The 14,908-nt window shown below is 32.0% G+C and overlaps 1 protein-coding gene across 1 annotated transcript in view; it reads left to right on the top strand.

Moving 5' to 3' along the window:
- LOC107139052 (transmembrane protease serine 11C-like) overlaps positions 1-14,908 on the top strand; it is a 54,062-nt gene that overhangs the window by 15,776 nt on the left and 23,378 nt on the right. The window contains exon 4 of the mRNA XM_015481823.1: positions 10,176-10,243. Within this exon, the coding sequence (XP_015337309.1) occupies positions 10,176-10,243 (68 nt within the window). The remainder of the gene's footprint in view (positions 1-10,175; positions 10,244-14,908) is intronic.

Genomic DNA, 14,908 nt, shown 5'->3' with positions numbered 1-14,908 from the left:
GAGGCTATCCGCTCTGACGCGGGGGCCGGTGCAGGCAGCCGACAGTCGCCGAGTCGCGCGGGCAGCGGCTGGCAGGTCTGGACCTCTGCGCTGCGTGGCGGAGAGTCACTCGTCTAGCGCAGACTGTCCCTCCAAAAATCCTACCGATTCCCAGCCGATCGATCTCTCTTTAGTGGAATTTTGCTAGGAGTTTCTCAGCAGGTCGTATCTAAGCGTATCCATGTGTCTCTCTGACCCCGTTGTTGAGGAGGTACTGAAAGCGCTGCCTCCCCTCTCGCCGCCATGTTCTCTCCCCTCGCTTCAGGCTCCTTTAAAAACTCTCATTCCTAGTTTCTAACTCACCTGTTTGAACGCTTACCAGGTATTTCTCATACTTTTTTCATTTACATATGTCAGAATGCTTGCTTTTACATGTCTTCCTGTTTTCATTGAATACAATGATGCTTTATGTATTATAGTTATTACCATATGCAGCATATTTGTAAGTACAATACTGGTGATAATAACACATACAAAATGGAGCTATGAATCATTAGACAAACCAGTTAGTCATTATTATAATACCAATAGGCTATTTTTTTCTGATTTTCATTATATAACACTTGTGATGATTTTTACTGAAATAAAATAAATTGGGGAAATAAATTGGATCAGGAGAGATGTTACTTTACTATGAATGATAGTTTTTTTAACTGCAGAGGATGGCCTTGATAGGAAATATTTTAAAATTTAAAATATGTGATTTTTTTAATGAACAACTCAAGAAATCTCAATTGTCCTCTTATCTTTGTAGCTCTCTAGCAATATAATGTCCAATTAAGGTAAAAATAAGTTCTAAAAATTAGGAATTGAACAATTATTATTAACAATAATAATTACATTAACTAATTTTAGTATAGTCTAATCATATTATGTACTCATATTCCTCATAACATTTTAATTTTTGTATGAACAAATGGAGACATTAAGAGATTAATTTATCCAAAGTCATACTGCTAGTGGGCTTCCAATCTATGACTTTTTGTCCTATAATTAAAGAGCATATAATTCTTATAAAATCTTAATAGACTTCAGATTAAATAAAGTTCCCATTGCCAAATATTCTGAAATGTTAATAAGATTCAGTACTGTTTACACATATAAAGGCATTGTATTATAGATTCTTAAAAGAACCTGATACGTTTAAGTAACCTAAGATAACCTATATGAGTTGTCCAAACCAACATGCTTACATGTCAACATTTTCCACTAAGCTAACATGAACCTGCTGGGGAATATGTACTTTTATACATATTTTATACATATAACTTTCTTTAGAATACCCTATCAAATGACAGATCATTAATGAGATGCAATAAAAACATTGGTAATTGTCAGATCTCCTTTTCCATTTAATATAGGTTAGTAGTATCTCAGTTTGAGTGAAGATTATCTTTGTGTTCATTCAGTTTCATACCACTCAAAATATATCAGAAAACTACTATGAATTCCAAGATGGTCTTAATTTAAAAAACTACTATACTGACAATTTTAAAATAAAATATTTAACTAAAAAATTAAGAGAAAATTATTATCAGCCAAGTTTTTAGCACTAAAGGAATTAAGAAGTTCCAAACTTTCATAAAAAGTACAACCAATGTTAGAGAGCTATTATTCTTATTTGAAGTGATACAAGACAATTTATAAAAAATTAATGATATCATTGTGTTCTTTTCTACAACTGGAAAAGAGGATAGACGTAATAAATCTTAAATGCTCAGGATATCTGAACACACAGGGAATCACTATAAAGTAATGGAAGAAACCATACACCATTTTCACTTCATAACTGGGAATACAAAACTACAAATGTAGTATTTCCTTTATATCCATTTTTTAATCATTTGTCATGCAGAGGTAGTATTACTCTGCCTTGATTACAATACATCATCTTGTTTATTATACACTTCACAGTATAATTTAACAATATAACATCACCACCATAAAAGTTTTTCTATACATTTATGAGCTCAATTAAAAGAGGAAATTTTAAAGATCTGAATTTTTATATAAAACAATTATAAGAATAGCTTTTAAAATATTTATATTAGCAAATTATAGTTTTATATAATAATGGGGCTCATTTTGATATAATCATACATGAATAGAATACAATTTGCTCCATTTCAGTCTAAAATACTTTTTCTTTTCCATTCCTTCCTTCTTCCCCCATTCTCCTTCATCTACTCTACTGGTTTTATTTCTTTTTACTTATTATTTTATTTTAATTGATGCTTTATAGATATACATAAAGGTGAAATTCACTGTGGTATATTCATATATGTACATAGCATAATTGATCAATTTCATTCCACATTCCATAATTCCCATTCCATAATTGATCCAATTTCATTCCTTTTTTTCTTTGGCCCTCTTTCTTCCCCCTCAATCCCTTTCCTCTACTCCACTGATCTTCCCTCTATTTTCCTAGATTTCCTTCTCATAAAATAATATCTTACACAGTAGTATACTGTTACTGCACTAAAATTGGGCGTTTAGGAGGTTAGAAATTCTTTAAAAGGAGGGATACAATTACTTTCTAAAGTCATTTTCCTCCTCTCTTAAGTGGTATTTTTTTATCTTTAGACCTTGTACTTTATTATGAAATTTTCAAAGTACAGTCTCTTGTATTTTTTATTTATTTTTTAGTTGTAGTTGGACACAATACCTTTATTTTATGTGTTTATTTTTTTAAGTATTTATTTTTTAGTTCAACACAATATCATCTTTATTTTATTTATTTTTATGTAGTGCTAAGGATTGAACCCAGGGCCTCACACATGCTAGGCGACTGCTCTACCACTGAGCCACAACCTCAGCCCCAATCTCTTGTATTTTTAATGTACTTTCTTAATATAACTACATATTTGGGCTTTTATCAAGTTCTTCTGTTTATTAAAAACATGTAATGACTGGTACTTTAGGCCTGATATCTTTGAAAAGTATTATAATGATCCATTTCTCACCCATAAGTAATTTTAATATCATAAATGATAATGATTTTTTCAGTTTGTTGGCCCATTCTTGAGATCATTATCTTCAGAATCTTTCCATCATCATAATCTAGAGCTTCCTTCTACACATTTGTGTAGCAGTGGCGCAGATGGCATTTTATCATTTTACTTTATGGGGAAGGACAAGAAGAGGGCAGAGTGACATGAAGAAAATATTAGATCTATATGGTATTAAAGAGCAAGATTTGGAGTTGTGATATGGGTGTCATTTGAATTTCACATCTTGTTATTCGTCATTTCTGGGGGAAAAAAATAGTTCTGAACTTCCTGCTCAAGACTTTGTCCAATAATCCTAATGGGATCCTGATACTTGTCATTAAAGGGTCTGAAAAGAGATTAAGCTTCTTAAAAACAGGAATTACATGAGTAATCTGGGAAAATTTCCATAACTCCACCTTACAATGTCTTTGAACAACCTCAGCATGAAGTTAAAGTCTTGGCATTATTTAAGGTATATGTGATCATTTGAGCTACTGTAAGATTTGAGAAGATTAATACAATGTAGAGATGGATGAATAAAGACATTAAAACAGAACATAATATTTGAAGAAGATAATAACTAATTAAAGCATTACAAGTTCAGCTGTATTTTGGTTTAGAGGCAGTGCCATATTAAAAAAATGGTTTTATATTACCCATCTATTCACACCTTTATTGAAAATTTATTATATAATATGGTCTGAATTCATACTGAAGTCTGTTTTTAAAAGTAAGAGTAACATTTAACAGTCATCTATTTGGTCAGCAGTCTAGTCTCTTTCCCTAATTTCAGTTCATGGCATTCCAGTTTTTCCTTTCACCCTGTCATTATATTTTAAAATCAAGTTTGTCTTATCCTTCTCCCTGGGTATCTAATCTGTTACCAAATTTTATTAATTATTCTTCTAAAATGGTTGTAGCCCAACTTTGAGGTAAGATTGTTATTTGCCAACAAGCATTTTGCCCTTTCTCTCTCTTCTAATCTCACTGACAGAAGAAAATCAAAAATAAAACCAAACTATACTGTAATGTGCCTTACAATGATAGAAATGTTGTTGTCAGTAGACTAAATAAGTGAGCAGTTCTGGAATAATAAGATCTCAATAGGAGCTGGGGTTGTGGCTCAACAGTAGAGCACTTGCCTGGCATGTGTGAGGCACTGGGTTCGATTCCTAGCACCACATATAAATAAATAAAAATAAAGTTCTATCAACAACTAAAAAATATTTTTTAAAAATCTCAGTAGCACATTTGCTAACAAATTCACAGCCTCATGAAGGAAAATATGGCAGGCATGGTGGCACACACCTGTAATCACAGGGGCTCAGAAGGTTGAGGCAGAAAGATCTCAAGTTCAAAGCCAGCCTCAGCAACTTAGTGAGGCCCTAAACAACTCAGTGAGATCCTGTTTATAAATAAAATATAAAAGAAAGGGCTGGTGATGTAGCTTAGTGGTTAAGTGCCTCTGGGTTCTATCCCCAGTACCATAAAAAAATGTAAAATATGGGCCCACAAAAAAGTGAATGTTCCCAACAGAAGCTTGGGATGAACCCAAAATCAGAGACAGTAAAGATTATAAAGGAAAGCCAGATTTGGGTAACTAATTAATTAATGGGCTTTATTATTTCAATAGAAAATGACATACTATAAATTAAAGAATGAATAAAACATTCTACTAGAAGTCATACCAATGCAATAAGAAAAAGAAAACTATAAAATATGTTAATGTGAAAAAGAATTATGGGGAAAATGTCATTATTTACAATGTTACTCAATAATACTCAATACTCAATAAACTCAATGGACACATAGCAGAGTTTTGTATGATGGCCAACCATAAGTCCAATACATAAAATGTGGTAGCTTTCTTAAGATTAATCACCAAAAATAACAAAACACAAATGTTTTTATTTTAAGTATTATTTAGTAGCCACAAAGTTATAAAACAAAAAAAAATCACAAAATGCTCAAAACTTACAAGAATAAACCTATAAAACCATTACAAACAACATAAAAAATAAATGAGGAGAAAAATATGTTCCTGAAAGGGAAGATTCATTATTTTAACTACATCAATCTTGTCCAAATTAATCTATAAATTAATTATAGTTCTTTAGTTGGTTTATTTGATAATAAAGATGTTCTCTCTTTCTTCCTTTTATTCTTTATTTTATTTTCTGGGGAGTACACGGGATTAAACTCTTGATCACTGAGCCACATCCCAACCCTATTTTGTATTTTATTTAGAGACAGGATCTCACTGAGTTACTTAGCACCTCACTTTTGATAAGGCTGGCTTTGAACTCTAAAATTCTCCTGCCTCAGTCACCTGAGCCAATGGGATTATATGCATATGCCATTGCGTCTGGCTCTTTCTTTCTTTTTATTTATTTATTTATTGGAACTTTTATCAATAATCTGCACTCCCAACTCTTTTTATTTTTTTATTTTGAGAGAGGGTCTCACTGAGTTGCTTAGAACCTTGCTAAATGGCTGAGGCTGGCCTTGAACTTGTGATCCTCCTGCCTCATCCTCCTCAGCCTCTGAGATTATGGGTGTGTGTCACCAAACAAAAATTCAGTAAAAGTATTAAGGCAATTTAGCTGGTAATCAAAAAATATAGAGAGTAATATCACTTATATATTTGGCACAATCACTATATAACATAAGTAGTTAGCATGGACACAGCTCTATTTATAAATTTGAAGAATATAACTGGATAAAGTATTTTAAAATTCTTTATAGATTTAAAATTCTATGAATCCATTATTTTCAATTCTAGGATGTTAATTCAATCAATTCAAATTCAAAATGTTGATTTCTATCTCTGAACACCTAAAGAAATAATCTAATTCTGTCTTGTCTTTATAGCTATAAGTATGCTCTCTGTACCTTATTTTCCTAATTCCTAATCCTCCTCAAAAACAGACCCCAGTCAATGTTGAACATATCCAAATGGTATTTGAAAAAGAGAAGGGCTTGGGATATAGCTCAGAGGTCCAGGGTCTGCCTAGAAATGTGTGAGTCCCTGGGTTCACTGGTTTCAATCCCTAGTACCACAAACAAAAGAAAAGAAAAGAGAAGGCAGATGGGCAATGGTGGGGGGGACAAGAAGGGGGCATTAAGTATGTGAAACAAAAGAAAAATGATGAATTTCTTGGAGAGGAAAAAGCAGATTTAAGGGAATTATCAGAATGATTTCTGGGACCTAGATAAGCTAACACTGGAATTACTATGAGCTTATAATTAACTGTATTATTTCATTTTTTTTATCAGATTCTCCCTTTCCCACAGAAATAAAAGATGAGAATAATTGCTTTCTAAGAATGCAGTATGTTATTTCATGATCTTTTCTTCAGAGATAATATCATCTCACAAACCATCATCTTTAAAAACATTTCTCTTGAAGCTGTGTTCCCTTTCAGTAACATTTGCTTCCTATTTCCTTTGTTTTTACCCTAATTTTCCCAAATCTCTTTTCCACACAGTAGCAAAGGTGATCTTTTCAAAATTAAAATCAAATAACATCATTGACCAGCTTAAAAGTTTTCCAAAGCCTTTCAGTTTTGTTTGAATTTATATAAAGATATAAACATGAGAAGAAATGAGAAATATAAGATTTATATAAGAGGATAAAATGATCAAAGCATATAAAATGGGTTTTTTTACAGTGCAGAATTTTTTTTCTGGCCTTTTCCCATTCCTCTCTCTTCCTCTACACGTATCCTAAAACTCCACCTCCAAATAACCCATATTAACAATATAGTGTATATCTTCCTATATTTTCATCTTTGGTTATATTAGCTTATGTAGAAAAACAAAAGATAAGGATGGATGTTTGTCAGTATTTTACCATAATGGGTTAATTATACAAAGTCTTATAAAAAAATTACTTTTCTCAGTAAAACCTCATAGAAATTCCTCCAACTCAATGTAAAAGTCTAATGTATTCTTTAAAAAAAATTTTTGTTCTTCTTAAGATATACATGACAGTAGATAGGGTGTGTTTTGACATATCATACATACATGGAACATAACTTATTCTAATTAGGATCCTATTCTTCTGGTTGTACATGATGTGGAGTTACACTGGCTGTGTATTCATATATGAACACAGGAAAGTTATGTCTGATTCATTCTACTATTTTTCCCTATTCCCATCCCTAACCCCCTTCATTCCCCTTTGTCTAATCCTCTGAACTTCTATTCTTCCCTTCCCCCCCACCCTTGTTGTGTATTAGCATCTGCATATCAGAGAAAACATTTGACCTTTTTTTTTTTTTTGTGGGGGGAATTGACTTATTTCACAGCCTATATTCTCCAGATCCATCCATTTACTGCCAAAAGTCATAAAGTCATTTCTTACAGCTGAGTAATACTTCATTGTGTATATATACATACCACATTTTTTTATCCATTAATCTGTTGAAGGGACACCTAGGTTGGTTCCATAGCTTAGCTACTGTGAATTGAGCTTCTATAAACATTGATGTGGCTGCATCACTGTAGTATGCTGACTTTAACTCCTTGGATATATACTGAAGAGTGGGACAGCTGCGTCAAATGGTGGTTCCATTCCAAGCTTTCTGAGGAATCTCCATACTGCTTTCCAGAGTGATTGCACCAATTTGCAGTCCCACCAGCACTGTATGAGTGTGCCTTTTTCCCCACATCCTCATCAGTATTTATTGTTACTTTATTCTTGACAATTGCCATTCTGAATGAAGTGAAATTCTCAGTGTAGTTTTAATTTGCATTTCTTTAATTGTTAGAGATGTTGAACATTTCAACTGCTCAGCCCTGGAGGTATGCTGATTTAATGTATTCTTTTCAATGATCCCAAAATATTTGCTAATATGAATATAGAATAGTGTTTTTATATGTTCTCACTTTTATTTCAAGGTTTTGACTAATACAATCAACATTGCAAAAAAAATCTATTTACTTTCTCATTTTTTTTTACATTTGACAATTTTCTACTAAGATTTCTAAATCAAATGAAGATTTTAATTTTATGAAATGCTTCCAGGTTATTTTCCAAGGATGAAATAACTCACATTTTTAACATTAGTAAATTTGAGTATTCTTCTTCCATCTTCACCCACAACAGTTTGTATTATACTTTTTGATAGGTGTGTAATATTAGTTATTAATATCATTTATTATTATTTGAGATATTTTTAGATACTTATTCCATTTAATCTTTCAAACCACAAATTCAAATCTCAGGAAAAAATAGTCATTATTTTAAATAGACTGACTGAATTTTTAATCTTGAAAATTTGGGGGTTTTGTATCATATAGTTTTTTGGTTTTTTTGCTTTTTTCTTTTCATTCTGTGCCTGAGGATTCTTATGTGGGCTTTTTGCCATTATTGTTCAGGTTGCTACCTGTTTCCTGAAGCAGTTGTGATTTGATTAGCACCTAATCCATTTTATGTCCTCTCTATCTGCTGGGCTCCTTTATTTGCATTATCATATTTTCTTGCTGGCTTATTGGGGCCAGATTCTTGTTATTGAGGTAGCCCCATAAGATGGAAAGTGAGAAGTGTTTAAATCCTAACTGGCTGAGGTTTGCACAACATGCACTCTATCTGTCCATACCAAAGGAAGTTTCCTGGCTCCTCATTTTCTGCCTACTATATAACTAACCTCAGGTGCAAGGAAGGTTTACCCTCCCCTTTCAATCACATATTGACTACTATGGGCCTTTCCATAGCCTCAAAGAAGCCCAGTGTCAGCTTTATTCCTAGGTATTCACAAACATCCCCTAGCCTGGTTACTCCAAGAGACTGTGGTGGTTTGTTCTTTACATAAGGCTCTCGGACTGTTCTCTGGATTCTTACCTGGCATATGGGAGAAAAAATTCTTTACCAACTCCTTACTTCCTTGACTCACATAAATCTAAATTCTACTTGGCCCCAGGAAAAACATATATCATAATTGGGAATGGAAAAAATATAATTTAATTTACTTGCTCACTTTTCAGGATCCCTGCATTCAGTGTATCTTGAAATAACATCCAAACTCTTAAACACTTTATCGCTTACTCACTTGACTTGAGTCACAACAACTTTCCTTCTATCCCTCAAATATACCAATATCATTGTTACCTAGGATCTTCACACTGCTGTTCACTCCATCTGGAAAACTAAACTCTTTTCCCCTTGATTATCAGCTTTTCATCTTTCAGTTTTCACTGAGATGTCACTTCTTCCAAAAGGCCTTATTTGATCATTCAAATACTGTTCCTGAGTCACTTCATCTCATTATTTTACATTTTTCATACCACTTAATACCATCTCAAACTGCCATAATTATATATTTATTTATTGGCATGCTTACTATCTGTCTTCCATTGAGTCACCAAGAAAACATGACTCTATCTACCCCATTCATAGATTTACCTTCACGAGTTTTTTTTTTCTTTTAATAAACGAACACATTTTAATTGCTTTGGAGAAGGAAAAATATAAATTAAATCTTTTGTGAAATCCAACAAGTTGCTTTGTATGAGGCATGTATTTGCCAAGTATGAGTGCAATTGTATAGTGATGTGTGAAGTTCCTGCTACAGGAAGTCATTCATGAGATTGGAGAGAGGGGAGGAGAAAAGTTAAGAAAATGATTCTTATTTTATAAATCTTCTCTAAGAGATTTCTACTACATCACATTTTTTAAACCTGTCAGTAAAATGCAATTGAAAAAGAAGGAAAAATATATTGCAGTCCAGGTATGATAGGGCTCTTCCCTTGCAGAAACAAAAAATTAGAAACATCCCCCCTGGGAATATTTCTACTAAGTCTCATTGCATTAATATTAAATCAAAGTCTGCATGTAAAAAGCAAACAATGTCAATTGGGTGCTTTAAATTTACCTCTTCAAAATGAATATTCTGTCCTATCATGCCTGATAATCTGGGAAAATTTGGACATTGAATAGGTGATAATACTAAGAAATTTTTAATTCCTGTGAGATTGAGAAGTAAAATGAAACAGATTCGGCCATAAGTTAATAAATGGTCAAGCTGAATTATGGATACATATTTTATTACACTACTCTGTTTGCTTTTGTTATAATTGAAGTTTACTAAAATGATAACTTAAAAAGAAAACATAATAATCATCCATTTTACTTTTTAACAGATAAATGAAACATTTAATGAATCCAAACTGAGAAGACAGTACATCAAGTCTCATGTTGTCCAAGTAAGGTATGTTCAATAGCCTGAGAGGTACAGACTTTTGTCCATCTCATACACAACAGAATGCTTTTGTTTGATGCATAGTTCAAAGATCAAAATAAATTTGATTTGGTGTATTAAAACCACCAGCACTTCAAATGCAAAAAAATAAAATAAAAAGGATTTAAGATCTGCTAGATTTATTAAACCACAAGCAAAAATCTCATCTGATGATGACATCAGATGAATGTTAAATAGTTTGGCTCATTTATTTGAGGGCACAGAGTCCAATAGCAAATCTAAAATTGGGATTTTGTTTAAAAATAAAAATTAAAAAGAATAGGCAAGATAAACCAGCCATGTATAGAATATCTGTCCTGTATTAGCAAACTAGTAACCAATAAGCCAAATTTAGCTTACAGTTATAATTTTGGTTTGCACATAGATTCCTAAAATGAACTAAATGTTAAAGTTAGAAAATTTTACCTAAAAACAAATTTCAAATTATGTGAAAAAAAATCACAATCTGGGAAAACACTGAACCCCCATTCCCACATGGTAATAATAGATAGACACTAAGGTTCTGAAGTTTGCAACATTCCTTAACACACACAAAGTATACATGTATATTTCACATGTATATGCATGTGAAAAAAATTTTTCACTCAACCATTCTCACTTCTTTTCTTTACTATCCTGGAACGTATAGAAATCAAATTTCATAGCTTAAGAACAGAAAATTGAAATAGAAAGTTCAAATGGTCAGGAGTCTACATACAAAAAAGTTCTATACTTGAATGAGAAAAAAGTCATACCTCTAGGAATTTACCCTCTGGGAGAAAGAGGTTCCTGGAAAAAAAGGAAAGCAAAGAGCGAGGTATCCCTTATCTTTTATCACCAATAAACACACCAAACCCCAGTTAGCACGAAATTTTCTGTAATTATTTGCCACCTTTTATGTGTCCCCATTTAGCTATGTCATGAAAACCCAACAGGAAATAATACCCAGAATATTGCCTTAATAATCTTATAGTAAAGTTAATGGAATTCAATTTTTAAAAAATATATTAATCACTCATGCAATAAACTGTCCTGTGCTCTCTTGGGCTTTATAGATTCATGAATAAAATACTATTTCTAGTCTCATGAATAATTGAGAAACCAACTAGATAATTAAATTGGCACTAGTGCCCATTGCTAATATACCCTGGAATAAAAGGAAATAAGCTAGGTACTGGAAACTTACCTCAACCTCATAAAGTTTATATACAACAAACCCAAAGTCAACATCATACTCGATGGGAAAAAAAAAATGAGAGCAGTTCCTCTAAAATCAGGAACAAGACAATGATGTCCACTCTCACCACTCCCATTCAATATAGTACTTGAAATTTTATCCTAAGCAGTTATGCAAGAGAAGGAAATAAAAGGGATAAAAAGGAAGAGGTCAAATTATCACTGTTTGCAGGTGATATGATCCTCTACTTAGAAGATCAATAAAATTCCATGAGAAGACTTATAGAGCTAATAAGTAAACTAAGCAAAGTAGCAGGATACAAAATCAGCATATAAAATCAAAGCTTTTCTTTATACGAATGAATTCACTGAAAAGAGAAATCAGAAAAATAAATTCATCCACAGTAGCTTCAAAAAAGTAGAATACCTAGTAATATTCTAACCAAGGAGGTGAAACACCTCTGCAATGAAAATAATAGAACACTGTATTGATAGTACTATGGTGAGAACCACTCTTGTATGCTTATTGGAGTAACAACACATTAAAAAGATTGTACATCATGATCAAATTGTTTTTTTCCCAGAAGTTCAAGGATGCTTCAACATATACAACATATCTAAATCAAATCAGTAAGTATAATTTACCACATAAATGTAATTATGGTCAAAAATCATAATCATCTCACAGAAAGCCTTTGAAAAAAAGCCTATATGCATTTCAACTATATAGGATTTGTTGCAATCCTATATGGTTGGTATATATATTTTAGTCTACCATTCTTATTAAAAATATAAAGAAAGTAGGGATAAAAGGAAAAAAGAAACTGAAGCCACTAGAAGTTGGAAAGACCTCCCATGTTCATGAATAGACAAAATTAATATTGTTAAAATGGCCATATTACAAAAAACAATCTACAGAGTCAATACAATCCCTATCAAAATACCAATTATACCACAGACTTAGAAAAAACAATCCTAAGATTAATATGGAAGAATAAAAGACCCAAAATATCAAAAAATTCTAAGCCAAAAAAAAAACACAATGCTAGAGACATTATAATACCTGATCATAAATTGTACTACAGTGATATAGTAACAAAAATTGCATGGTACTGGCATAAAAACAGACAAGCAGACTAATAGAATAGAATAGAAGACACAGAGACAAACCCACACAGGTACAGTAATCAGATCCTTGACTAAGGTACCAAAATCATACGTTGGAGAAAAGACAACCTGTTTAACAAATGGTGCTGGGACAACTGGATATTCATATATAGAAAAATGAGACTAAATTCCTTCCTCTCACCTTGCAGAAAGTCAACTCAAAATGTATCAAAGTACAGGGAATTAGACTAGAAATTTCAACTGATACAAGAAACAAAGGGTCAACACTCCAACATAAAGTAACAGGCAATGATTTCCCCAATAGGATTCCTAAAGCTCAGAAAAGAATATTAAGAATTAATAAATGGGATTGCATCAAATTAAAAAGTTTTGCACAGCACAGAAAATAAGAGCATGAAGACTGAGTTATAAAATGGCAAAAAATCTTTGCCAGCTACTCTCTGACAGAGGATTAATATTCAGAATATATATAGAACTCTAAAATCTTAACAACAAAAAAAGAAATAACTCAATTAAAAACATTAAAATGAACTAAACAGACTGTTCTCAAAATAATAAATAGGCCAACGAATATAGTTTTATTGCTCAACATCTTTAGCATGTAGAGAAATGCAAATCAAAACTACTCTAAGATTTTATCTCATTTCAATTACAATGGTAATCATCAAAAAATATTACTAAAAATTATGCTGGAAAGGATATGGGGGAAATGAACACAATTACCATGAAAATCAGTATGGAGGTTCCTCAAAAGATGGTTCCTCATATGACTTAGCTATACCACTCTTGAGTATTTATGTAAAAGAACTGAAATTAGCATACTATTTAGCAAGACATGAATACCCATGTTTATAGAATTATTCTAATAAAAATAAGAGCAACTCAGAGTTTCGAAGCTTGTATGTTTCTCTCATATGTGGACACTAGAGAGAAAAATAGTGAAAAAAGGTTGTTCATAAAAAGAGAAGGGAGACCAGTGGCATAGAGGAAGCGAGAGGGAGGAGGGGAGGGAAAGATAAGGTACTAGTGAATGAAATTGCCCCCAAAATGTTACATGTATATATGACTAAGTTACAATGGATTCCATTATTATGCATAATTATTATGCACCAATAAAATTTTAAAAGATAAAAAGAAGCATAAAGCTAAATATCACATTTCAAATTATTCTTTAGTGTTATTAATTCTAATGCAGTCTCCCTTAAGGGGATATAGGAGGGAACATTTCTCTGAAAAGAAGAGAAAATATTCACTATAAATTAGTAAACCATGCAGCAGGAGAAGTCACTCTTGAAATGCAATAATTTCATATCCCTGCATGAAAATTTACATGAAATGCTAGAAAAATGTCTCCGAACCTGCATGTTTCACAACAATAACAACTACCAAAAACATAATCTATATACTTTAGTATATGGGACATTAAATCAATGATTGTAACCTTATAATTGCCCCTCTTACTATGTATACTTTTAAAACATAATTAGAAAATATGCCTAGATAGTTTTAAGACTAAGATTTAATATTTAGATTAAAATAAATCAAATCCATAACAAATTGATATAAATTATTCAGAATTGTAATAAAAACTTTAGTGGCTGCAGTAAATGTGTTATATAATTGCTTTTAGTGCCTATCTAAAAAAAGTTAATCTGGAGTAACACTATTTATAGAATGAAAATGAGATATAATTCAGAACTGTCTTCTGTATTCAGGAGGAAAAGAATATCTATAAATAGAATTAAAAAGTTAATACACTTTGAAATCTACCTCATCATAAAACTAGAACTCATGATATTCTGTTTCTTAGTTTATTTTTTAAGTTATCCATGCTTTTAATCTGTACCCTCAGAGAATTCATTTAACCTGGTTTCATATATAGTTGGTATATTTTAGTTTTCCATTTTACAGACGAGGCAACTAAAGAAAAGATAAACTAACATAACCATTATTCCTACAAACTCCTTTCGTGGTAACATTTTAAAGATATGGCTTTCCATCCCTTGAGAAAGGAAATAATTATTATTATAAAAATGATTTATTATAATAAATAAATAATAATACTATAATTTGAACCCAGGCAATCTTATATAGATTATTGCACCAGTTTATCTAAATCTCTAGCTTTTGCTCCTGCTCTAGTCACAATTCATTCACCACATAGCAAGCAAAATGAATCAGAAAAACATATTATTCCCCTGTTAATGCCTTCTGACAATTTCCCACAAATTCCAAATTAATTTGTACAATTCACAGGACTTTATGTAAATCCCTGCCCCTTTCTCTGATGTCAACTCACCCTCACCCTCACTCACAACTTTATATACACTC

The sequence above is a fragment of the Marmota marmota genome, unplaced genomic scaffold (genome assembly GCF_001458135.2).
Source record: "Marmota marmota marmota unplaced genomic scaffold, marMar, whole genome shotgun sequence".
NCBI lineage: Eukaryota > Metazoa > Chordata > Mammalia > Rodentia > Sciuridae > Marmota > Marmota marmota.
The sequence above is the reverse complement of the archived record's forward strand: the minus strand, read 5'-3'. Positions and strand labels throughout refer to the sequence as shown.